General features: G+C 36.7%; 2 protein-coding genes and 1 non-coding gene across 4 annotated transcripts; 1 reads left to right on the forward strand and 2 right to left on the reverse strand.

The window, feature by feature from the left end:
* Positions 1–314: 314 nt before the first annotated feature.
* LOC140855908 (small nucleolar RNA R71) lies at positions 315–421 on the reverse strand. Its single transcript, XR_012139352.1, has one exon. It is a non-coding gene; the product is annotated as a small nucleolar RNA R71 (small nucleolar RNA).
* An 8,907-nt stretch (positions 422–9,328) lies between these two features.
* On the forward strand, positions 9,329–10,280 carry LOC105056007 (mogroside I-E synthase-like). Its single transcript, XM_010938070.4, has one exon. The coding sequence runs from the start codon at positions 9,419–9,421 to the stop codon at positions 10,142–10,144; it is 726 nt and encodes a 241-aa protein (XP_010936372.2). The 5' UTR covers positions 9,329–9,418; the 3' UTR covers positions 10,145–10,280.
* A 1,516-nt stretch (positions 10,281–11,796) lies between these two features.
* Positions 11,797–18,418, reverse strand: LOC105056016 (uncharacterized). Of its 2 annotated transcripts, none has more exons than XM_010938081.4 (6): positions 17,764–18,418; positions 14,032–14,188; positions 13,466–13,642; positions 13,287–13,370; positions 12,813–12,894; positions 11,797–12,370 (listed from the first exon to the last, which is right to left on the reverse strand). In XM_010938081.4, the coding sequence occupies exons 1-6, from the start codon at positions 18,147–18,149 to the stop codon at positions 11,931–11,933; spliced, it is 1,326 nt and encodes a 441-aa protein (XP_010936383.1). In that variant the 5' UTR covers positions 18,150–18,418; the 3' UTR covers positions 11,797–11,930. The 2 variants fall into 2 exon arrangements, with proteins under 2 accessions (XP_010936383.1, XP_073108094.1); XM_073251993.1 differs by lacking the exon at positions 11,797–12,370 and adding an exon at positions 12,456–12,732.
* Between the last annotated feature and the right edge of the window lie 8,047 nt (positions 18,419–26,465).

Genomic DNA, 26,465 nt, shown 5'->3' on the forward strand with positions numbered 1-26,465 from the left:
TCCATCCAACCATCTTGTATCAGGTTGCCACAACCCACAGCTAACAATTTTGAAATCAAACCTCAAATCATAAATATGCTTCCAAAATTCACAGGATTAGAGGATGCTTATATATTTATTAGAGAATTTGAGGAGGTATGTGCAACCATGAAACTGCAATTAACAGAGGATGAGGTCAAACTTAGATTAATCAACTTTGCCCTTAAGGACAATGCTAAGAAGTGGCTTTATAGTCTGCCAAACTATTCTGTCACTACTGAGAGGGCTTTGTGAGAATATTTTTAAAAAAGTATTTTCTCCATCATAAAACAGCTAGGATTAGGAATGAAATAAATCAATTTTATCAACTAGCTGGTGAATCATTTTGGAAGTACTTTGATCGTTTCAAGAATCTTTTGACCCAATGCCCACACCATGGAATAGAAACTTGGAGACTATGTCAGATCATCTATGAGGGGTTAGATTCAAACTCAAGAATCATGCTAGAGTCAATGTGCCAAGGCCAATTTATGGACAAAGAAACTACTGAAGCTTGGCAATTCTTAGAAGACCTAGCCGAAAAAATTTACAGTGGGAAACAACTAGGGAACCTGATAAAGCTACACCTTCAAGAGGAGGAATGCATCAAATTCAACCAACCTAGCATCAGAGGCCAAGATTGCAACCTTAACACGTAGATTGGAAGCCTTAGAATTACAGAGACCAGCCAATGTAAATCAAATATCTGCATCCATGTGTAAAGGGTGCAATGCACCAGACCATGTCTTAGAAGAATGTTCCTACTCGAATGAGTGTGCACAGGTGAATGCCACCTATCAAGACCATTGAACAATCCTTATGCACCCACATATAACCCAGGTTGGAGGAATCACCTGAATTTCTCATGGTCCCAGAATCCTAATGTAGGCAATCCAAATTTCAATCAGCAAAATCTAAGGTCCAACCCAGTGATGAACAACCCGCCAGGCTTTCATGATAATGACAAGAAAATTATCTCTTTAGAGAAAAGCCTAGAAGCCATGATGAAGACACATACCAGCTTTATGCAAACCACGGATCAACTCATAAATAATAACACCCAAGCTATAGCCCGTCTGAAAATGCAAGTAAGTTAGCTGGCTTCGACCATTAGTGAACGAGAACATGGTAGGTTACCTAGCCAACCTGAGCCAAATCCTAGGAACCAAAATGGTCCACGACCCCAACAAGGAAACCAAGTTAATGGTGTAAATGCCATTCATACCTTAAGATCAGGAAAACAAATAGATAATAAGGTAGTTGCACTTGATGATATAGATGACTCATCTGCCGAGTCACTTCTAAAACTACTACCTTTCAACCTCAAGCACCAGAAACTGAAAATTCACCTAGTCCAGTACTTAAAAGTCCTAGAGCTCCTTTTCCAAACAGACTGAAATCTAATAAATCTGAACATTTAGATAAAATTTTAGAGGTATTTAAACAAGTCCAAGTTAATATTCCTCTTTTAGATATAATCCATCAGGTTCCAACTTATGCCAAATTTTTAAAAGATCTCTGCACTAGGAAAAGGACCACTAATGTACCAAAGAAAGCATTTTTAGCTGCAAGTGTCAGTTCATACCTATCTAACCATGTGCCAATTAAATATAAGGACCCTGAAGCTCCAACAATTTCTTGTGTTATTGGAGAAACCAATATAAAAAAGGCCTTGCTAGATCTAGGAGCTAGTGTGAATATCCTTCCATATTCGGTGTATGAACAACTAGGATTAGAAAAACTTCAACCTACTGGGATCACATTACAGTTAGCCGATAGATCTCTCAGGATCCCTAAGGAATGGTCGAGGATGTTCTGATAAAGGTTAAAATTTTATTTTTCCTATAGATTTTATTGTTTTAGAGACTGAGCCAGTTGCGAATCCTAAAGGACATATACCTGTCATTTTAGGAAGACCATTCTTAGCTACAGCCAATGCTGAAATCAATTGTCGAAATGGTCTAATGAAGTTATCCTTTGGGAATATGACCATTGAGCTTAATGTTTTTAACTTAGAACAGGAATCATCTTCTCATGCTGAAGTCAATGTAGTCCAAGATGGTATTTATGAATCCATTGACATTAGTGATGATGAAGTCGACCTAGAGTCTAACCCCTGGTTAATCCATGAGTCTGAGGATGTCAATGAAATACTTAAAGAAAATCAGATTAATCAGAAATCGACACTTCCTACTGAATCAATCATTGAGATGGTGAAATCATCACCTAAACCATCGATAGAGGAAGCACCCATTTTAGAACTGAAACCCCTCCCAGAACATCTCAAGTATGCATATCTAGGACCCAAAAAACTTTGCCTGTAATTATTGCATCAGACCTAGATCCCAAGCAAGAGGAAGAGTTAGTATCAGTTCTAAAAGCAAATCAAGAAACAATAGGTTGGACCATAGCAGATATCAAAGGAATAAGCCCTTCTATAGTTCAACATAGAATATACTTAGAGGAAGAGGCTAAACCAACAAGAGAAGCCCAAAGAAGGCTTAATCCAGCTATGAATGATGTAGTTAAAAAGGAGATTCTGAAACTCCTAGATAGTGGAATAATTTATCCTATTTCTGATAGCTCTTGGGTAAGCCCAGTTCAAGTAGTACCCAAGAAATCTGGGGTAACAGTGGTCCAAAATAATGCAAACGAACTTATCCCAACTAGGATCCAAACGGGATGGAGGGTCTGTATAGACTATAGAAAGTTGAATGCTGCGACAAGGAAAGATCACTTTTCTTTGTCATTTATTGATCAAATGTTGGAAAGACTAGCCGGACAAGAGTTTTACTATTTTCTTGATGGATACTCCGGTTACAATCAGATCCCCATAGCCGCTAAAGATCAAGAAAAGACTACATTCACCTGTCCATTTGGTACTTTTGCCTATAGACGAATGCCCTTTGGACTATGTAATGCACCGGCAACCTTCCAGAGATGCATGATCAGCATGTTTTCAGATATGATAGAACGATTTCTAGAAATTTTTATGGATGACTTTTCTGTTTTTGACCTAACCTTCTCCGAGTGTCTGAATCACCTGCAATTAGTTCTAGAACGATGTAAGGAGAAGCACTTAGTTCTCAACTGAGAAAAATGCCGGTTTATGGTCAAATAGGGAATAGTTCTTGGCCATGTCATTTCTAAAAAGGGGATTGAAGTGGACAAGGCCAAAATAGATCTAATTGCAAGTCTTCCACCACCTAAATCTGTGAAAGAAATATGTTCATTTTTAGGTCATGCTGGATTCTATAGAATTTATTGCCAACTTTAGCAAAGTAGCACGTCCACTGACTAATCTTTTGGCAAAGGATACCAAATTTGAATTTACTCATGAGTGCTTGGAATCTTTTGAATTTCTAAAAAAAGCACTTGTATCAGCTCCAATCATTCATCCTCCTGTCTGGTCTGAACCATTTGAATTAATGTGTGATGCATCCAATCATGTGGTGGGCGCAATCTTAGGTCAACGGATAAATAAGCTGCCTAGAGTGATATATTATGCAAGTAAAACCTTAAATGATGCGCAGCTTAACTACACCACAACTGAGAAGGAGTTCCTTGCCGTTGTCTTTGCTTTAGAGAAATTTAGATCTTATTTGGTTGGGACCCACACCATTGTTTACATCGATCACTCAGCCATTAGACATCTCCTAGCAAAGAAGGATGCCAAGGCACGCTTAATCAGATGGATTTTGCTCCTTCAAGAATTTGACCTAGAAATTAGGGACAAGAAAGGCACTGAGAACATTGTAGCAGATCATTTATCCCGAATTCCAGTCGCACCATCTAGTGAACCACCCATCAATGAATCTTTCCCAGATGAGCAACTCATGTCTGTGTCTACTGAACCTTGGTTTGCTGATATTGTAAATTATTTAGTCATAGGTAAGATACCTTCTCATTGGACTAAGCAGGATAAATATAAATTCTTTGCCCAAGTGAAGTATTTCATTTGGATGATCCTTATCTTTTTAAACAATGTCCTGATCAAATTATTAGAAGGTGTATCCCAGATAACGAAGTCATGAATATTTTATCTTTTTGTCATGATCAAGCATGTGGGGGTCACTTCGCGTCTAAGAAAACTGCTGCTAAGGTTCTCCAATGTGGTTTTTATTGGCCCAATTTGTTTAAGGATGCTCATGAATATTGTAAAAGTTGTGCTCAATGTCAGAAAATAGGTCGAATCACCAAGCGACACATGATGCCACTCAACCCAATCTTGGTAGTTGAAGTTTTTGATGTTTGAGAGATCGATTTCATGGGACCATTTCCAAATTCCTTTGGAAATGAATATATTCTAGTAGCAGTTGATTATGTTTCAAAATGGGTAGAAGCAATTGCATGTAGAACATCCGATAGCAAAATGGTCATGAAGTTTCTTAAAGAAAATATTCTCTCCCGTTTCGGTATTCCTAAGACAATCATTAGTGATCGGAGAACCCATTTTTGTAACCGACCTTTTACAATATTGATGAAAAAGTATAATGTCACCCACAAATTGGCCACACCATATCATCCTCAAACTAGTGGGCAAGTTGAAGTGTCAAACCGACAAATCAAACAGATTCTGGAAAAAACTGTTAGTGCCAATAGAAAAGATTGGTCTTTGAAATTAATTGATGCACTTTGGGCATACCGAACCGCTTTTAAGACCAATCTAGGAATGTCTCCTTATATGATTGTGTTTGGTAAACCATGTCACTTGCCTATTGAGATAGAACACAAAGCCATGTGGGCCATCAAACAACTAAATACAAATTTGAACGACGCTGGAAACCATAGGAAGCTTCAGTTGAATGAATTAGAAGAACTTAGAAATGAAGCCTATGAAAATGCAAAGATATACAAGGAACGAACCAAAGCATTTCATGATCAATCAATTATGAGAAAAACTTTCAATATCGGACAAAAGGTGCTCTTATATAACTCTAGATTACATCTGTTTCCAGGAAAGCTTAGGTCTAGATGGACAGGATCATTTTTAGTAAAGGAAGTCTTTTCACACGGAGCTGTTGAGATAGAAAACCCAAGTAATGGTGTTATCTTTAAAGTTAATGGTCAACGATTAAAACCATTCTTGAAATTACCTGTCGAGACTGTTGAAGATGCCATGGTTCTTTATGAACCAACTTATTCTGATTAAATTACTTCGAGATTTGGTCTGACTGAAGACATTAAACTTAGCGCTTCTGGGAGGCAACCCAGCTTATTTAATTTCTAATGCTTTCTTTGTTTTCAGTTTGCTTAGGACAAATAAATTAGATAAACTCCATTGGGGACAATGTCGGTCAAGTTGGGGGGAGAGCTTGAACAAAATCAGGTGTTATCATTTCTTTTCCTTCCACTATGAGTTATTTCTTGCATTTAATATATATATATATATATATATATTTTTTTTTATAAAATCTTATTTTTATGTAAAAAAAAATTTGAAATAAATTAATCTAGAAAAGAAATAAGAGTAAGTTAGAAAGTATTTGCTAATAAATGTAGTGAGTCACGAAGAAGATTAGCTGGTTAGACTCTTGGTGGCCTAGGTCATTTAAAGACTATTAGCACTTCCAATTGCACATGCACACTAACAAGGTAAAGTAGGTGTTAATTGTAAGGCCAATTAAGGATTTGAGTATTATTTAAATTAGATAATTTTCTCTACACCCCAATTGAAAAATTTGAATTTAAGGAAAGAGCTACCTGCCTGAAATAAAATACAAAACACAGAGTAAATGTGGATTGCCCTAAGCCTAGTAACCGGGTCTCTTCACCTAAGTCAAGTGTTGAGATTCGCGTCAAACGGTGGTGGGAAGGCCAGGATGCTCAAAAAAAAAAAAAAAAAACAGTGTGAAAGCTACCTTAGTTCTTTGTTTAATCTGGGGTGTATAGAAAATTAATCGAACTAAGTTATGAAAAATGATACAATTGGTCTGTACAAGTTAATATTGAAATACTAAGTTAGTTATCACTCACACAAGTGCTATAAAACTTTAAGTGTACTCTAAGAAAGCTCATAAGTAGACTGACTACCGATTCTAATTCGAAGCTCATTACTTAGTAATACTAGAAAACTTCTTGAATTTCGATCTTAAATTAATTTGCAAAGGAAGGATCTTTTTGGAATATGATCTTATTTTGGTACATTGCTAAGGGACTAGCAAAGATTAAGTTGGGGGGTGTGATTTATGTCACAAATTGATATAAAAAGTATCAATTAATATCTAAATTATCTAACTTTATTAAGAAATTGATACTTGTTATTATATTTTGAGAAGAAGAGGTCATCAATAGAAAGAACAAGAAAAGAGAATTCCAACGACATAAATTTTACGCAAAACGGAGTTAAATTGACCCAGGAATTGAAGAATGAAGAAAGAAGACTCAATTGGGTCAAACCCGAGTCAAATCAGGTCAAAATTGGTCAAAAATCAACTGATTTGGTGATCTGGTTAGCCGCCTGGTCCACAGCAACAGGCACATGGACCATGGACCCATCGGCGCATCATAAACCAACCAATCAGTGAGTCTCGACTCACCGCAATGCATCACGAGCCCGATCCATGCGCGCGGTCCAGGGCTCATGAGGAGAGAGAAGAAGGTCCGAAGGGCAACCTGGTAACTTCACATCACTCAATGGTCCGATCTTCTGATCAAGATCCAACGCTCCATATTTTTGCGTCATCGGACGGCCACCATCGCAGCCAGTCAAGATCCAACCGTAATCAAGGCAATTGCAAGAATCAAAAAACACTAGGACAACACGGGATCCTTCTGCAGCGCGATCCAACGGACAAAATCTTCCAGCGCCTTGATCGGACGGTCCGCGACGCATCCGACCTGATCCCATCTCTGCAGCGCGATCCAACGGCAGCGCTTCACCCAGATCGTGATCCGACGGCCCAGAATCATTCCTGGCTTGATTTATTAGATGAATTGGGTCCTTTAGATGAAGATCGGACGGCTGAAATAATTTCTAGAATTTTTTGATGGATTTAAGTGCTTTTTGAGCGAGATTTGAGCCCCTAAACCCCCCTAACAGCCCTCTAAAACCTCTTAGTCCCACATCTAAAGTTTTGAAAACCTTATAACCCCCAAATGCCTATAAAAAGCCCCAAAGGCCCTTGTTTTAGAGAGTCTGGTCTTTCGATCAAGCTTGTAACCCTAGATAGTGGGTTTTTAGCTTTCTTCTCAAGCTTCAAGCTTTGAGATTTTTGTAATAAATTTTTTTTATATAAAATCTTATTTTTATGTAATTTTATCTCTTTACATTATGCAATTTATTTTTCTTGCAATTAGGATAGTTTAATTTATGCAATTTAATTTTATGCAATTAGGTTAGTTTAAATTATGCAGTTTAATTTCTTGCAATTAGGATAGTTTAATTTATGCAATTAGGTTAGTTTAATTTATGAAATTAGGGTAGTTTATTTTTCTGTATTTAAATTTTGCAAGTAGATTTAGATCATGTCTAGCTAAGCATCCCTTCTAGGGTTTGCGATGAAGCTAGATCATGAGTAGGGATTTTACATAGGGTTCTTTCTTTTTCTTAGGGTTTCTTTTTCTTCCTTTTTTGCCAAGAATTTTTGATGAACTACAGTTGGGTCAGAGTCCCTTCATAGTTCATGCTTGATTCAGTGCATAGGAGGAGAAAATCCTAAGAGATCCTAGTTACTACTCCCCTGTAAAGAATCTTGATGGGTTATCGTTAGGCCTTAGTCCCTTCATAATCTATGCTTGGGAAAGACAAGAGTAGTCGTTAGGATCAATAAAAAAAATTCTAGGTAGAATTCCCTAATCTAGATCTAGTGGATTCAAAAATCTTATATCCTTAGTCTTATTGTCTTTAGCAAACAACTTCCGACTTTTGATTTTCGTTAAAGCTCGCTTGAGCATAGATTTGAAAATTATTTTTAAACCAAGTCTCTGTGGGATCGACCCGTACTCGCTGGTCGTGCTACTCTGCACACTGTGCGCTTGCGGTTTTATTTACAAATTTTAAGATTTGCACATCATCAGCCAACATTGACTTTTAGGGCGTACATCTAACACGCATCGTATGAGGGATAAACACATATCTGCATGAGTCCTCATATATTCTCTTATCTAAACTCTGACATTCTCGCAAGGCTTGAAATCCAAATTTATTCAAATCTAATGATAAATATTATAAATTCAAGTTTAATCACAAATATTAGAATTAAACTAAGGTCAATCCAAATGGGCCGTATTGCTATATTCCTAGTCTATATGGGCCATGGTCCATGTGTATGATTGGTAGCAATCCAAGATTCCACCTAAAAAGGCTATGAGAAGGAGGTATTGTTTGGACTCTTTTATCTTATATAATAGATTTTTTATATTATATAAGTATTCAAGGTTTGCCAACGTATAATACTGCGAGAAATGTATATATGCATGCCACATAGATCTCGCAAATGAATACTATGATAGATAAGTAGACTGAATTTTATCACCATTTTATGTTTATTCTTTTGAATTTATATTAGTGTGATGTATATTTTACTTGATATACAATATTAAGAAGATATACCCTGAAAAGGTAATGCCATTTTGGTAAATTAGAGGTTTTACTGACTCTTTAGGATTTGTTGCAACTTTCGGGTGTTATCCTTTTGTTGTCTATGACGTCTTTCTGTTACAACAGTAAGAATGATTTGGTCACTGGGATTAAACTTCAAAGATCAACATATAAATTGAAAGTAAATTGGATTAGAGAATCCTTCAAACAATGAAGAAAGGTTTTTGAGAGAATTTTTATTAATATCTGAAAATATCAGCTTCTTTCATAAAATGTATCAGAAGCATATGCATTAAACTTGTTATAAATCTTAGTCAAAATAAGATCTAATGATAAGAAAATATGCTAGAATATTCTACTATAACTATAGAAATCCGACTAAAATAGATAGTCTAATATGGAAAATTTATAGAAAATTTGGTGAAAATCTCTAGAAATAAATTTATAGAAAAGTTCTGCCAAGTGCATAGCATGTTGAAGCAATACAAGATTATCCAAGTCCTCAGCTATTTTAGAGATAATCAAATGCAAATAGTGGCGACAAATTTATAACAGTAACCTTTAACATCATATGTGTTCATGATTAATAAGTATGGAGTTGATTTAATATTGTAAATTAAACAATTATTCAATATTCTATAAATCAATAAAAAAAAAAGCTCCATCACTGACGGAGTTGTACAATTCATATTAAATCGTTAAACAGCCATAGAACTATTCACAAACTCTGCGATTTAATCCTTTTTTTTTTTTAACAACTGTAGTCAGGAAAGACTTGTTCCTTCCTCGACACCAACATTGTCCTTTACTAATAAGATTTCGATTTTTGTCAAGGTGGTAACATGCTTGAAGAAATATATGCATGCGATGACCATCGGGCCATGCATGCCGTTGATGGACGTGGACAGGCACAGCGGAAGCGACACCTACGGCATGAGCATCTTGGAAGCCGAGAAGGATACCTGCATCAAGTGGCTCGATGCGAAGCCACCTGGCTCCGTGGTCTACGTGTCCTTCGGCAGCTTCGCATCACTAGGAGTCGAGGAGATGGAGGAATTGGCCTGTGGCCTCAAGGCGAGCGACAAGTACTTCCTGTGGGTGGTGAGGGCCCCCGAGAAGAAGACCCTCCCCCGCGAATTTATCGAAGAGCCACCGGAGAAGGGACTGGTGGTGAAGTGGAGCCCGCAGCTGGTCGTCTTGGCCCATGAGGCCGTTGGATGCTTTGCGACGCACTGCGGCTGGAACTCGACATTGGAAACGCTGAGCTTGGGGGTGCCGGTGGTTGCGATGCCGCTTTGGACCGACCAGCCGACGAATGCCAAGTATGTGGAGGATATCTGGGGGGTTGGCAGGAGGGTGAGAGCAGGGAAGAAGCGGATCTTTATGAGGGATGAGGTCGAGATGTGCATAAGGGAGGTGATGGATGGAGAAAAGAGTGAGGAGATTAGAAAGAATTCAAGGAGATTGAGGGATTTGGCCAAGAAAGCATTGAGGGAGGGTGGGAGTTCCGATCAGAACCTAAATGAGCTTGTGGGGTATCTGAATGCCAAGGCTAAGGAACGCAGTTCCTTGCAGTTGAACTGAATACAGGAGAAGGATCTTACCAAAATAATAATAATAATAATAAAGGAGAAGGATCTAGTTTGGAGCCAGAAGTAATCCACCTTGGAATAAGTGCTTAATTTGTGTCTAGTTGGGTTTTGTTGCTGTAAGAACAGTGTTATCGAATGATTTAATTGCAATGAGTTAGAACTGTTCTATCAGAAGCGAATCCAAGTAGTGTCAGTGAAAAAATATAGAACATAATTAGATGAAATGTGGTATGTCAGAGAATGCTCAAAAGGCTAATATAGATCTAAAGAAACGCAAGCATTTAATTTGCAGTCAGCTTAAGCAACCTGTGATTCCTCCACATTTTTGTTTCCATCAACTCTGAAACCGTCTGGAAACGACCGTACAGGGATCCTAATGAACGAATAAAATCTGAAACAAAAGAATACAAGAAATGTCGAAAACTTCAAGCATTCTCATAGAAATTTATAGCCGCCCACAAGTTTTATATGTGCTCATAATCGTTTGAGAATTTTCTCTTTGTTTTTGGAGATAAAGTTGCTACTGGATCTTAGTTGGAGTCAACAAGGAGTTTTTGAGATAATTTGTTCTGAATTGACCACAAATGTTCATGATCAAACATGTTTTATCTGTCACTAAAGAGGGCTACAGGCTTTATAGTGGTTGCAACCACCGGCCTCAACCTTACAAGGTGTTTCCAGCATTTGATATAATTAATCCTAGAAAAGCTTCCTTAGAATGACAAAATTAGCCTATTTTGTGATTGTAGCTTACAGGGCTATGCACAGCTGTACATGTTAATCCTAATGAAAAATGTCTTCCCCGGTCACAAGAATGTGCTCTTACTGTTATCTCTCTCTCTCTTCCTTTCGTTTATTTTTTCTGATAAGAAAGGAGGCAAAGCCACCCTTTATTTTATTGAGAGGGATGGCTCTTGCTGTTAACTTTGAAACTTCGCTGCATTTCTCACTCTCATAAAAAAAACTCATATAAATTGAAAACTTGAATTTATCAGGATAATTTATGTACATATTATAATGTAAGCGCTAAATTAAGCATGAAGGTATTTCTCCTCATAAATATTTTGACGAAACCTGACAGCAGGTATCGCAGTCCTACATGATACTCCCCTAAACTGCTCTAATTTTCTATATTTCCTCCACAGTAGTGTGTGGTTGCAGCTCTTGGTTGCACTTTGATACATGCATGTGGTTCCTCCAGGACCAAAACTTCATGGGAGTCATATTTTATCAGTTGATACAAGTCTTTTAAAACATGTACATGAGAAGTAAAAGGGGAAGTCTTTATAAACACGTGCTCATATAGTAGATTTTCTAAATTTACATTTATTCCTGGAGTAATTTACATTTTCCAAATGGTTTTTAATACTCTTGAAGAAATATTGGAATCTTTGCTTCAATCTAGAATAACTTTTCAGCTCTTTAAAATGATAAGACCTAGAGATAAGCCTCACCAATATAAACTACAAAACTTTTTCCTCAATTACCTACCTTATTCCTGGTTCAGTGACCAATTCAACAGTTGATGCTTATAACCAGCCACGACACAATACCATAGACATGGGTCAGTTACGGCATGCATATCAAGTCGACCTAGTAGACTAATAGATATACTATCAAAAATGATGAGAAATCAGACAGCAATGCAACACAAAGCTATAATCCTGACTATAAAATGTAATAAATAAGCAGCTTTACCATCATCTATAACATTCCCGTACTTGAAATAGGAATCAGAGATTGGTCCCTCAAAACACATTCCGCACAGAAGGTAACTCTCACTTCCTTGCAAGCCTCCTTGCAGCTCCAAATAACAGAGCCTTACCAATTAGACCGGTCTGAAGCCCACAGACAACAGCCACCGTGCCACCAATAACAACCCATTTCCAGTCAATTCCCTGATGCACCTCATGAGCATCATCATTGTTACCTGCTTCTGATGCATTGGACGGTTCTGGTTCTGGGTCTAAGAGTCCAACTGTTCCATCGATCGGGATCTTTGTGGTGATGCATGCCATGAGTGCACTCCTGGACGGGGTTATGTCTGTTTTTCTCATCACTTGATACGCTCTCATACCAGATTGAAGTTTCTTAACAGCTCCCCACATCCCATGACGAACTCCAACTTTTGCAACATCCTTTGGAATGCCCATATCCTCGTAATGAATAAGAGTTACTTCACATGCAGAAAGCTGTGCATCTTGTCTTCGCGACTCCACTGCATTCATGTGAATGAAAACAAGAAAGATGTATTAACAATGTTATAAGATCCATCATGATACGTGCAATAAAATAGTTGATCCGTAGAATCCAAACACCAAATGAAAGAAAACCGTGGTGATCAGAATTATCCATCCAAATGATCTGCATGAGATTTCATCTGCTGGATGATTGCAAATCTATCATCAGTACAAAGGTTTTTGGCATAACTCATTTCAAGCCATGGTTTCCAACAAAAGTCCACAATAGCTCACTAAATGGGAAGTAAAGTTTCAAACATAACTAGCATATTGTGAAGAGTTCAGTCAAATCATATTTGTTGGTCTAAAATATAGTCGTAGTAGCATCCCATGGAAATATCTGATTCAACAGGAAACACAAAATTAATTTTGGTCAGTCAGAATTCTTGAGATACGTTGATAAGCATATATTTTATATACCTGCTCTAATGCGCCAACTTGAGAAAAACAGTTCCACACGCCTTGGCTTTTCGTTCTTGCATAGAGCTGGGTAAGGAACACCCTGTAGAATAAGATGTTATTATAAATTAATTAGAGAAACAACAAAGGCAGTTAGGATACAACGTACCAATACCTGATGGTGCAAACTCTGCCAGATAACAGCAATGGTATATATCTCAAACTAAAGATGCAGAATGTGATGAAATACAATCATCCTCCTAAGTTTACGTAGTTCAAAACAGAGTGAAAAATATTCATGGATGGCTGCTGTTCACATTAACATTATGGTGTAAGGATCATTATAACTGCTGGATTTCAGATGCCAGTAAGACAAGTTAGGAACAGGTCAGGCAGACCTTTCCAAAACCCAAATGCATCAATCATATAACATATGTGCTGACTAAAAGCTCAGTCATATAACCACAACTAGTCTAGAAAGTTGTCATACAATACCTTTGTCACACAATAGTAAGTCTTTCCAGACTCCCATATGCGTCGACCAATTATATATTCTCGATCACTGCAGAAGAATGGGAACTGGAAATGACAGATAAGCAATCAAGTCAAACTTTTGGTATGTGCAATTATAAGTTTGAGAACCAACACTTGCATAAGTGATGCTTGCTGAAAACCTTTTTTATCCAGTGAACAATTGTTGTTCCACTCTGAGGGAATTCCTCCAAAGTTTTAAAGTATACAAGCATGGGATCCCATTTAGGTCGAAAATCATCATCCCAGAAGAAATCTCTGACCAATTCAGGAGTTGCATCCTCAAATACAGTTCTGCTCCGCAAAATTATGGGGCCCGCCTGATGAACAAAAGAGAACAACAGAATCTTGAATTTATTGACAAATTATACTAGTGCTTATGATATGGTCAAACACACAGACTATGTGAGAAAGAAATAAAGCAAAGGAACTTCATGGCATTTTTTTTCTAAATGAGTAGAGGAAAAAATAATAAACTAGAAAAGTCTGTCCGAATGAGGAAAATAAAATGGACTAATGAAGAAAACATTCCAAAATAGTAAAAGAAAAGACAGACCACCAACACAATGCAGGAAAGACAAAAGCACATGCATGCGACACAAAAATGTTAGAGACACAGTTGCACACAAAAATGTTCTCAAAAGTGATGTAGTTACTGAAACCATTTTGTAGCAGTAATTGTTCAAAGTGTGAAAATACCATATTTTACCTCAGGTTCATGACGCCAAGCTTGGTATATCATGTTTGGTGTGGTGCGTTCCATCTGATTCTGCCATACAGCAACTCCTGCCTTACCATCCAAAAGATACAATAGATGCTCCAAATCTTTCTCAGCAACAACATCATGCCCACCCTTGAAAGCTCCACTAGTAGATCCAGAGAAACATGGTACAAAGAAAGTTAGGGCATGTTGAATGTCAAAGACATGCAATAGTTCACTCAAAAATAAGAAAACAAAAAAATAGAGGTGAAGGTGCCATGATGCGCCATACAAATCCTCAAGTTTTAACCCAAAAAAAGGAAGTTGCATACCAGTCAATCCTTTCCCAGTCCAAAATGGTCCTGGAAAGAGTCACAGCTTATTCTAATCGACAACATTTCCCAGAAAAATACATCGTGAACGTAGCAACAAGGACAATTTTATGAGACATAAGCGAACACTATGTTGCAGAAAACATTGTGAAATGAAGCTTATACAACATGACGCATATAGCTTAGTCCAGCAATGCAACTAATTCATATCCTGAGCACCAAGTGATCTCATCAAGAACTAAATCTCATGGCAACACCATCTCAGTCCTACTTTTCTTAGGTCAGTAATGATTCTGTAGACTTACGGTTTAAGTAACAACAAAGATATGCATTGAGTTCATAAGCATTCTGATGTGCTTATGATCGTTCTTACTCCTTTCATATAGCTGGATCTAGCATTCTCACGATTTAAAATAGGGATTCTTAGCTTAATCCTACTGAATTCTGCACCAATCACACTCATAACGGTGTATTATTTTTTTATGACTGATCCCAGTCTCAAGTCCAGGTTCGGGAAAGTGGGTCTCCTAAAATTTTTAATAAGAGAACACTTTATAAGGCGAGCACAGGAACAAGTTTTCAAGGAGATTCAAAAGGTAGGCTCACCACCCTAAATAGAAAATTCTTGCTACCAGGTACATGTTGATGTCTTAAATGGAAGTCTGCAATTCATGGGTAAGTGAACCATTACAATGAAGGCAGACCGCATTGAAAGCACTTTTATGTACTGCAAACACATGAAACAATAGTTCTAGGCAAATTCAGAGGCCTAGCTTGGAAATAGGAATGCATTTCTAGGAAGACTTTTTTATTCTCAAACACTAGTTGATTTCAGGTTTAAAGAGAATAATTCTTTTAACAGTAACATAGTAACACAGTACAATTGAAAGTTCTTTAGTAACACTTTGGTTAAAAAAGAGAAGTACGCCACTGCTTTTTCTCTTATAGCTCATGGAGGGATTTTTTGGTCATTTCAAAAGTTAGATGGAATAAAAATGCTGGATAGCTTTGTTCCAATCCAACTAAGGAACACATTATCCCATGACAAAGACTATCGACAAGAACAGTCAAGTACAACAATCCAGCCCTTTGTTTAGCTGTTTGGCAGACATTCCAGGTATAACTGCAGTTCATCCCCTTTCCAGATTAGATAAATGAACTAATGCACCATGATGGTGGTCAGAATATATTATGAATGATCTGAACACTACTATTAGATATATCAATCTTGAAGGCCAAGAGTGTCGAAACTGAAAGCCCTGGGATACAGTCATACTAAACCATCAATCAGTGTTAAATTCGAATGAAATACGCATGGGTTCCATCAGAGAATGACTAGTTCAAATGTAAAGCTCATCAACATAACTATACATCAAGCAGGATTCATAATTATGGAGGCAGAATGCTTAAGTCAATTCAATGTTAAACTAACCAAAAGGTATCAGTTGTTGGAAAGCATATGCATAGACATCTTTTTATCAAAAAGCTAAGGAAAAACAATGCATTCTGTCCAACACTGATAGTGAAGTCGATTGATGGTTTGTGAGGATATCCTTGGAATTTTATAAGAACACTGCTCCCACATTAAGACAAGAGAATTACATTGAGAATATGGATATCTTCAACTAAACATTTTTGATGGAGGTTGAGATATGCAGGTTGCCTGGAGATAGCTCATCACTATGGCAACCACTTAAACTTGTTGTACTTAAAAATAGGAATTAAAAATCCACAATACTAAGTTGCTATAGAATTAAATTAAGTCAACAAACTAAAAGAACAAGATAAATTATAGAATTTTTAACATTTATTTAAGAACCTATTGTAGTGTAACATGATATGTTTACTGTTATGCAACAATGATAATTGATCTTAACAGAAACATGATAAATACTTCAAATAAGTTGGTGCGTAGTTCAACATTAATGATATTGGTTATTTAATCCATTTAATAACCATGCCCAATACCTTGCCAACTCCACAGTATTGTTCAAACCAGTTGTGCTCGGGTTGCTTGTGTTTAGGCTGGCCATGGAGGCTCTTTCAAAGTGGTTGGCCAACATGAGAAGCTGCCAAAGTGGTTGGGTACTGAGTGACCAAGCTTGGGTGGCTGCATCTGCAGTCCAAGTGGCTACTTTTCAAAACAGTGACGGGAAAGGTAATCAACTAGTGGACTAATTTTAATTATTTGAAGCATATGCCCCTCAAGAAATATATGATTCCCCCAATCACTTTGCTCCCAGTTTGAAGCCTGAGCTTTGATCCAGAAATATGTAATTAGCATCAAAAGTACCATCATCAATATCAATGAAATCATTTTTATCTTTTTCCTACAAATGAGTTCAGCCTCAGAGAAAAAAATTGAAGTTGAGAAGCCTCCACTAAAGAACTAAACAAAGTCTTACGACAGGCTATCCTATCAACGCACATTTCCCGTACATCCTCCAATAAAAAATCTGTCAAATTTCGTTTGCGTTGCATACTCTTCAATACTTAGTAAATTGCATCAGCCATTCATTATAAGTTCATACTGGCCACTGAAGCAAAGAAGGATAGCATGAAGTTCTAATCTCTCAATCAACTTTCTAGGCCCATGCATCTCAATGTAAATAAAGACATCACGGTAGTGACCAGTTGCTTCTCCCTCTAACTTGCTCTCTCTTGTCCACTGCTTGTGTTATTAATCTTCAAGATTTTATAAGAAGTCCCCATGCTCCTCAAGAGAAACACTGAAAGTGCAATGGTAACCTTCTTGTTTCAGGAGACAAGGCCCATTTGAAACTCTCATACAATTGTGAGCCACTGCATATGATTGCTGGCTCTACTCAATATGCATGAAGCCCGAGTAGTCTCAGAACACAACCAGCTACTTCTATTATCTCTATACTCCCGGAAATCACCTTGCACCAACAGTCCTTGATCTCACCTTTATAATTTGACATAGACAAATTGTGACTTTAAGCATATTAAAGTGAACCCATTTCAGAAGATAGGGTTCACAATTAAAACCTCTGCTCTTCAGACAGAAAGTTGAGATGGGAAAAATATTATATACACACATAAATTCTTGTATTGTAACATAGTTTTTCTACAATTCAAATTTTCTCAGACTTCAAAAGATTAAGTTTAATTTTTCATTTTTTTTCTATACACATATACACACACACGAAAAAAGTAAAAACAAGATGCATCTTTCAATTACACAGTCACATAAATAGACATACACCAAGAAGAAACAAGATGTTCCTGAAAATTAATCAATTACCAATCTTTATCTTTCTTTCAGAACGAAAGAACCCTCTATCTTGCACAACATTCACTTTCCTAATTTCCATAAATGCGTAAATTAAATAATTTTATCAAAGAAAACAACCAAAAAAACAAGAAACCAATAGGAATTCACACTCACCTGAAGCTACCACCACCGTCCTCCTCGGCGGACGACACGGAAACCGCCGGCCGGGAGGCCGAGTCCTCCGCAGCCGGTGAGCCCTCACCCTTCCCCTTGAAGCTGGACCAGAGCTTCCGGCACACGGAGAAGACTGAGAGGGCGGTGAACGCCAGCCAGAGACGGCGGGCCCCGAGGCCCGGCGGAGCCGTCCACAGGAACCTGAATCTGCTCCTCATCCCCAGGAACAGCAGCCCCGTCCACCGCGGCCGCCACGACCACCCGATCACCAGCCCGATCATCACCGCCAACCAGATCGGCACGGCGCACAGCAAAATATCGATCAGCATCTCCACCACTTCCGGCCGCCGCATAAAATCCACGAAACTGGTGTAAACGTCCCCCATTTGTCCGGCCCAAACCGATCGAATCCTCAAAAAGACCCAAAAAAGAAGAGCAGAAACCCTAGGACCAGATCGATCTACATGGATCGCTGGTGGAGAGGGAGAGCGATAGGGAGGATTCGTGCTTTCTCGGTGGATTTGATTAAGGAGGTAAATTGGGGAAATCCGGAGGGAGTGGGTGGAAATTACTACGAGATTAATCTATGGCGAGATTACATTGTGGATATCTTCCGGCGGATTTGTCGGAGAAATCCGTATCGTGTCGTCACGCGGTTGGGCGGGTATTCTGGTCGGCCAGTTGACGAGGTGGTGATGGAATTTCGTGAGTCGGGACCAGCACAAAGCTTTGAAGGGCGCTCTGGGAATATTATTCCGATACCTGTCAAAATGTCCAGGATGGATGCTTATTCCATGACTAGAACTTGGCCGGCCGTCTCCATCAAATCCTGTTTGAATCCAGAAAAAGTTTTTAGGCACCATGGACGGTCTAAAAAATTTAAAATAAAATATATTATTTTATATGATTGATATAATTATTATTTTTTAATATATATTTAATATTTATAATTTTTTATTTATAAATTTTATATAATAAAAATATATTTATTTTTAAAAAATTATAAAATTTTATAATATATTATAATTTTTTTTATATAATATTTATAATATAATTTAAAAAATTATGGTATCTTTTACGTCAAATTATATTTTTTTTATGTACAGAATATCATAATATGATCTAAAATAACATAATATAATTTAAAATATTATAATATAAAAAAATATTTTTTTAATTATTTTTTAATATATTTTTAATATTTATAGTTTAATTTTTTTATTTAAAAATTTTAAATGATAAAAATATTTTATTTTAAAAAAAATTATGATATTTTTAAATCAAAATTATTATTTTTTGTATATAAGATGTTATAATATGGACATAAAATTTTTAATTTTTTTAAAAATAAAAATATTTTTATTATTTAAAATTTTTAAATAAAAAAATAAATTATAAATATTAAATATATATTAAAAAATAATAATTATGTAAATCAATCATATAAAATAATATATTTTATATTAAATTTTTTATATGACCCATCGTGTACAAAGAATTTCTGTTGATTCAATTATGGATGGACTCAGTTTGGTGATGCTGAAGGGACCCCAGAGCCATGTAATTACGTGCATGGTTATTTCTCGTTAGGCCCAACTAGCGTGGATGCGATGGGTCTTAAATTCACGAGCCACGACCGTTAGCCGCAACCATGACCCACACTGTTGAAAATTCTAAATTTTTTATTTTAAACGGATTCATATTTTCAAAAAAAAAATTAATTTTTTTCTCTTTTTAATGATTGAAAAAATTTTAAATTCTGATTTTAGTAGTTGAATATGTAAATGCAAGTACTTTTGCACTTCAAAACTAAATTGGACTTTAAGAATAGTGCGCTAGCGATCACACGTTTGCGCTCGACTTGGCCAGGCACGTGCACATGGCCGGACATAGAAGGCTCTTTGGCAATAACAGAGCCCATAAAAAGCTCCAGACCCAGGATCATAGTACACCATACCCAAAATCTTTAACGCCCTATGCAACTTAGTCCGATGTAGAGAAAGCCCTACGTAATATCCTTTTCCCTTTCTTTTTAATCTTATTTTTTTTGCTATTCTCTTTTTCAACATTTCTAATTTTTTTTATATGAATAATTGAAAAAGTTAATCAAATCAAATGTTTCATACGATCATGCTTGTAAAGGATGATTGGATCAAGCTGGATTGTTGTATTTTGAGGATGGATTTGCTGTAAATCTGCAAAAGGGACAAATTTCATTCTTAGCACAATATTCTCAACATATCTCAATCCAAACAAACTTTCAACTTTTTGATTTTTAAATTTTTTTTCATTATAAAGTTTTTAAAAAAATTACTTTTATAACATTAGCAATTTCTACATGCTAGATCTCCAACACATAGGACTTTGGAGTTTGGTTAGGTGATTGTTGCACTAGTGAAACATGATTGTATTGGGTGAAACTTGAGTGAATCATGTCATATTCTAAAGATTATGACAGCATGTTAGTTTGGACAAGGACGAGATGCCAATTCATGTAATACCTTTGTAGTGTAATTTGTTGCCATTACTAGCACCCTAAAGTCTGCGTGTGTCTATTTACACAATTGCTACCAACCTATAACATAAATTTTATAGTTATTCTGATTTTATCTGTTCTAAAAATTTGTTATGATAGAGAATAACCAATAATTGCTAGCTCAATTGGTTGGTGCCTCCCTCCCAAAGATCTGTTTTTGTGTAAGATCTAGGCTTTATACCTAATGATCCCACATGCTAGCACCATATTGCTTGAGGCAAAAGAAAAAGAAACCATAGAGAATGAATTGTAGGAATCTTTTGATTATTCACATATTCATCAAACATTTTTAGAGCATGTGCAAATTCATCAAAGTATATCAAGTGTAGATATTTTAGCACTGATCTTAGCCGGCTGGGCAATGTTGCAATTCGAGATCACATGAATATATAGTATAACAATGATTTTCTTACCTAATGTGTGTTGAAGAGTGGATGCTTGCTATCATGGCCATCAATAAAATGCGACAGCTTTTGTTAAATTAGCACAAGAAACACCCCTGTAAATTACATCAATCTATGAAAATTATCATAACATTTTAATCCACACGAGGTTATTAGATGTCAACCCATACAAAAACAAGTCTCATGTGTTGATGGTGCCTATCATCGTAGACCCCATCGATCAATATGAATCCATTTATACCACGATCAGACTATTACATATAGATTGGCTCTACATTTTTCTCAATTTTATTTACAATTTTGGAGTGATTAAGAGTTAATTCTTCAAAAACTAATATTTTTTAGCTTTCACTGCAAAATAGCCTAATAATAGTGGAGCATAATGAAGTAAAGTGTTTATTTTGTCATATTATGTATATTTCTAATGTCATGATTCTAAATCATTGCCACCTATTACCTGAAGAAGATGAAATTGTTTTGTATTAATAGAAACTCTTTCAATAGAGGTATATATGTTTTGTTTCAAGGGAATAATGAAAAATTAATAGGAAAAAAAGGACCTTCGATCCATGGAAAAATGGAAAAGTTTTATAAGAAAATCAGTTATAAAACTTTCAATTTATTAATTTTTAATAGAAAGTAAATAAAAAAATAGAGTTTTTAAAGAACACACTTTCAAGCAGTTTCCGTTGCAACCAAGCATAATATCTTAAGTCGTTTGCATCTATAAGACCAGTTGATAATAACTACAATAAATTCTTTGCCAAAAAAAAAAAACTACAGTAAATTCATATATGTAGTGAGGATATTAACTACACATGTCAATTTATGTAAAGTTTCAGCCGAGGAAAAATGAATATGCATCCAAATAATTTACAAGTTATGGAGCTGGAAATACGTACGTGTAAAATGCTCCATGAGCTCCATGGCTAGAACTTTGGTGATTAAATTAAACGGTACAATATCGTATACAACATACAACCTCATGTTTTTTTTTTTCTTTTTTTTTTGGAAAAGGAGGATATAAGTTAGCTGCAAGTCAGCGTGGAATGTCCTAACGGTCACAATTTTTTTATGTTTGTGTAAGGAAAGAAATGGCAGGATGTTTAACTATGAAGCCAATGCAAGGTCGATAGTTCTCAAGGGAGCTCTGCACTCCCTGAAGTGTTGGATGATCGATGCTGGCGAGCAACGACTTACAACCAAAGATCATGAAGGCTATTCATAACATCAGAGGAACGGAAGAAGTGTGTAGATTAGCGTCACGGCCGGCGACGATCTAAGAGATAGTGACGAAAAAATGTGAAGGACGAGATTCAAAGGTTTAAGAAGGCACGGCCAGCCAAGACAGAATCTTTGGGACCCTGTTAGGGCCATAGAGGTGAAGTGTAACGGAACGGAGGGTAAACAACTGAGAAACTGCAAAACCTTGGATTTCTAGGAAGGGTGTTCGTCGAAACGGTTGTAACCACCAACACGCCTCGATGCTCAAACAACAGCCCTCTGGCTTTATGTCAGTGGATTTTCCTCTAACCAATTAACGTAGAGTCACTTGTCACTTCTTTTTAAGATTCTCACTCTTTCTCAGCTATGTACGTTCCTCTTGTACATAAATAAACGGGTGGTTTCATCCTCCCATTTATATAAAAAAAAAAAAACCAAAGAAAAGGAGGATTATATATACATACACAAACCCATACTTAAAAGATTTATTAGCGCAAATACGCCATTCACAGGTCAAGAAAAATATTGAAGAGCAAATGAGAAGGTTGCATATAGGAAATAAGTCAACTAGTACATGGGAAAAAAAGTCAAGATAGAACCACGCCACACACACAGGCTAAATTTTGTGCAAATACAGCAAACAGAAGGGAGAACACAATCCTAACATCAGAAGCTACGTACAATATGAGCTAGCTTTCCTATCGTAGACCCACACCCATCTGCAGACCCTCATATCTCCCAACCACCCGGTAGAAGTTGAGACGAGTGGTTAAGGTGCATAAGGTGGTGGGCAAATGCCTCCATGAATGCCAGGGCTCCCGGTGCAATTCGAAGGCCCTGACCCGAGGGACCGTTTGATGAAGGCCTTGGATAACAGGAGACCGGCATACCCTTCCGGCCACCAATGCCGTCCTAACAGAGGCCTTGCCGCCAGGAGAGGCTGCATGGTAGAGACCACCAGCACCAGAAGAAAGAGCTGCTTTGCCCCAAGACCCATGATCGCACCAAGAAAAGAGAGCCAAGCTTAGGGTACGTATGCCTTTCCTTCTATAACGAGAGGGATATATCTAACGATCTTAGAGGATGGTGGAAGGCAGACAAGGGGGGAACGAGGATTTATAGAGCAGCACTGCCCAATTCCCAGGGACTTGGTCGTCCCATGGAAACATGAATTCCAACCTGCGTGTTCGGTTCGTATCTTTCGGATGGATCTCCTTTCGCGAGGTAAGACAGTTGGATCGCGCGTTGCACGTATCCGAACGCAACCTGCACGGATCTGAAAGCGGCTATCGCTCGATCCGACGGTGGATTCATGCGAAGGAGGATGAATTCTTCTTTTGCGTGAAAGATACAACCGCTGTCCCTAACTAGCGTGTCACACAACGTCATGGACTTGGTCCGAGCAACCATTGGTCCCACTGCCGACCTTGGAGCGTCAAAAACTATTACTACTTTCTGCAATTGACATCAAAAGAAGCTACTTAAACTTTTACCAGAAAAAAACGAAGCTGCTCAAACCGTGTTTGAAGCTCCAAACCCCGGCACCGTATATTGCGGCACTTTGAATTTTGATGCCTGCGGATCCGTATACCCTCCATCATCCCCCTCGCTGGTCCCAAAAAATCACCTTTGCTTTTAAATGAACATTAATTTAACGACCATCTTTTGCACTCCAAGAAAAGAAAAATAGGAAAAAAAATTCCATCTGCTTGTACTAACGCGGACTTGTTTGATTAGCGGATAGATAGAATTTTTCCATATCAATTTTTTTTTATAAAAAATTGATGCCCAGATACATGTTGCTCAAAAAATGATGCTTAAAAATATATTATTTTTGAATGACTTATATTTTATTAAATAATATTTTTTTAAATAATTATATAAAATATTTATTATATCTTCAATAATAATAAAAAAAATTTATCCCATTGTATATATCTAAAACATAAAGGCAATTCAGGATTGAACTTTTTCATTACTCATATGAATTTTTTTTATAAATATATAAATTTTATTTTTATAAAATATTATTTTTTAATTTTTTATAAAATTTCAATCAAATATAATATATTTTTAATTTTTTTATTGATCGCTGTAATGAAAATAGATTGGACAATATCCATCCAAATTTATTTTTATATTCAAATCTATCAAAATATGAATAGAAATTTGGACATCCGACTAATATTTATATTCATATTTATATTTAAATATTTAATTATATATATAATATTAATAAATTTTAAAAAAAATATAACCATCTTAACATATTATTAATATGATATACATCCATTGGTCATACACTTTGCCATGACAATGTGTATTATTATAGATGCAAGAATGACTATGATTATGTTATGTTGTGTCCATAGAAATGAATGAGGACCGCATCGATTAAAGCAACACAACTAACGTGCAAGTCCCATGCAGATCACATGGGTCACCGGTCTCATCTTATGTATGCACCAGAAACTGCTCGAGACATAATTGAGCGTAATAAATTTGTTCTAGTTATTCTACCAAAAAAATTTGTTCTAGTTAAATCAAAGTTTGAAAAGGAAATGCACAAAAAAAAAAAAAAAAAAAACCTGTACGGGTGCCGGTTGAGTCGGTAGTCTCTACAAGAGACATGAGTTTCGTTGGGTCCTCGATTTGCTATTTATCTTAGCTCCACGTACCCATTAAAGCTTAGCAAAAATTATTATTTATTGTGATGATGGAGTTTAACTAAGCAAAATAGCTCGATTGATCATCGTAATCAAGTAGTTAATAGGTGCTTAATATCTAATATTCTGCCTAATAAGTAATAAGCAACTTCAAAAGAACTCTTCATACTGAGGTACATGATTGAGCTTAATGCTAATACCACAGTAAAAAGAAATTAACAATTTTGTAAAATTTTATCCATATTATGGTCTAAATATTTTATCTTGAATTATAATCTATAATGTGTATTGGAGGTTATACTAGGTTTAGCTTATTTAGATCTAATTTTACGAGTCTATAATTCAGCCACTAGCCTTTTAACTCCTAAAGAGAAATTAAAGCATTGAAGGGATGAAATCAACATGGTAATGCAAAGGTTTAGACCATGATGGGATCTCAAGAACTTGATGGCATACATATTACTAGCAAGTTTAGTTCTCCAGAATGGCTCGTTCCAAGATATAGAACATGATGTGTCCCACATTCAGAAAGAAGAAAATGACGCGGCAGTATTGTTTAACCATTCAACAGAAGTATGGCATTGATATGATGTCAATTTAACCATCCACATGATGTGATGTGATGGTTTAGAGTGTATATATAATGTAATTTATAGTACTCTTACAGCTCACTTATATCCGAATAAAGAACGGGACATTTCATTAAAAAAATCCTTAAATATACTCTGACTCACCTTCGTCGTTGGTGATGGTGTAGATCGAGGAGGCAAGAGGAGAGAGTTTGCATGGACCACCATCTTCAAAAGGGAAATTACGGCGTAATTTGTTTGGGGGTTTGAACTGGGAAGTCAAAAAGGCTCATTCCTCACGGAACGAGACTTGGACCGTTGGACGGAAATGGGAACAACTACTTCGGCGCATGTCGTCTGAACTAACGATGTGAATCGTGATGCAATGGATCTTAACGTCTTCTAGACTAGGAGTCTTCCAGGTCTGGTAGTCTTTGCGGCTCCACCAACCGTTTCTCTTCTCCTGCGATGCCCACCACCTTCCTTTAGGTTGTTCCTCACTGCACAACGTATGAAGATTTGATCTCCGGTACTCGTTACGGCCAGGTCGCGCACGTTCTTTTTCTTTTGCTCATTTATCGTTTTATGATATTTTCTTCTAATGCTGGACATAATCATTTCCCGCGTTCACGGGGAGTAGTACCGCTCAGATTATGAGTTTGGATCTTTGAACTGAAGAGGTCCCTTGCCTTTGCGTAAGAAAGCTGAGTACGTACATGTACATCCAGCTACCATATATGTACAATCACCATTCGTTTCAGCGATACGCGGATACCTGGTTTATTGCACATGGCCTCTTCAACGACTGTAGAGGATTTGGAGTCCCGGTCCTCCTGGATCATGTCAGTCAATCAAAATCGTCTGCTTGAATTCCATTTTTATTAGCATGACGCCACTTTTGTCATGACACATGGTGGTATTTTGTGACCGAACCCTACTTTTGTTTTGGGGGAGAATTTTCCTACCATGTGCACGTGGAAGAAGACTAATTAGGTTATTACAACCACCAGCAAAAGATGACAACCACTGTATTTGTCAAAACTTAAAGCAATTGTGTCACCTTACACTACAAGGAGAAGGTATTTTTGCGATGGATTTATTTGTGATGATTTATTTATCATCATAAAAAAATTATTTATGATGGTAAAAAATTTTCGTAAATAAGATATACATTTTAATTACTATTTGCAATGGTAATTAAATTTTATAGTAAAAAATAGAGTTTTTACGACGGCAATACACCATGATAAATAATCTACGATTTTTACCACGACAGTAGACCGTGGTAAATAATTTATAATTT

Source organism: Elaeis guineensis, chromosome 2, assembly GCF_000442705.2.
Source record: "Elaeis guineensis isolate ETL-2024a chromosome 2, EG11, whole genome shotgun sequence".
In the NCBI taxonomy this organism is placed as follows: domain Eukaryota; kingdom Viridiplantae; phylum Streptophyta; class Magnoliopsida; order Arecales; family Arecaceae; genus Elaeis; species Elaeis guineensis.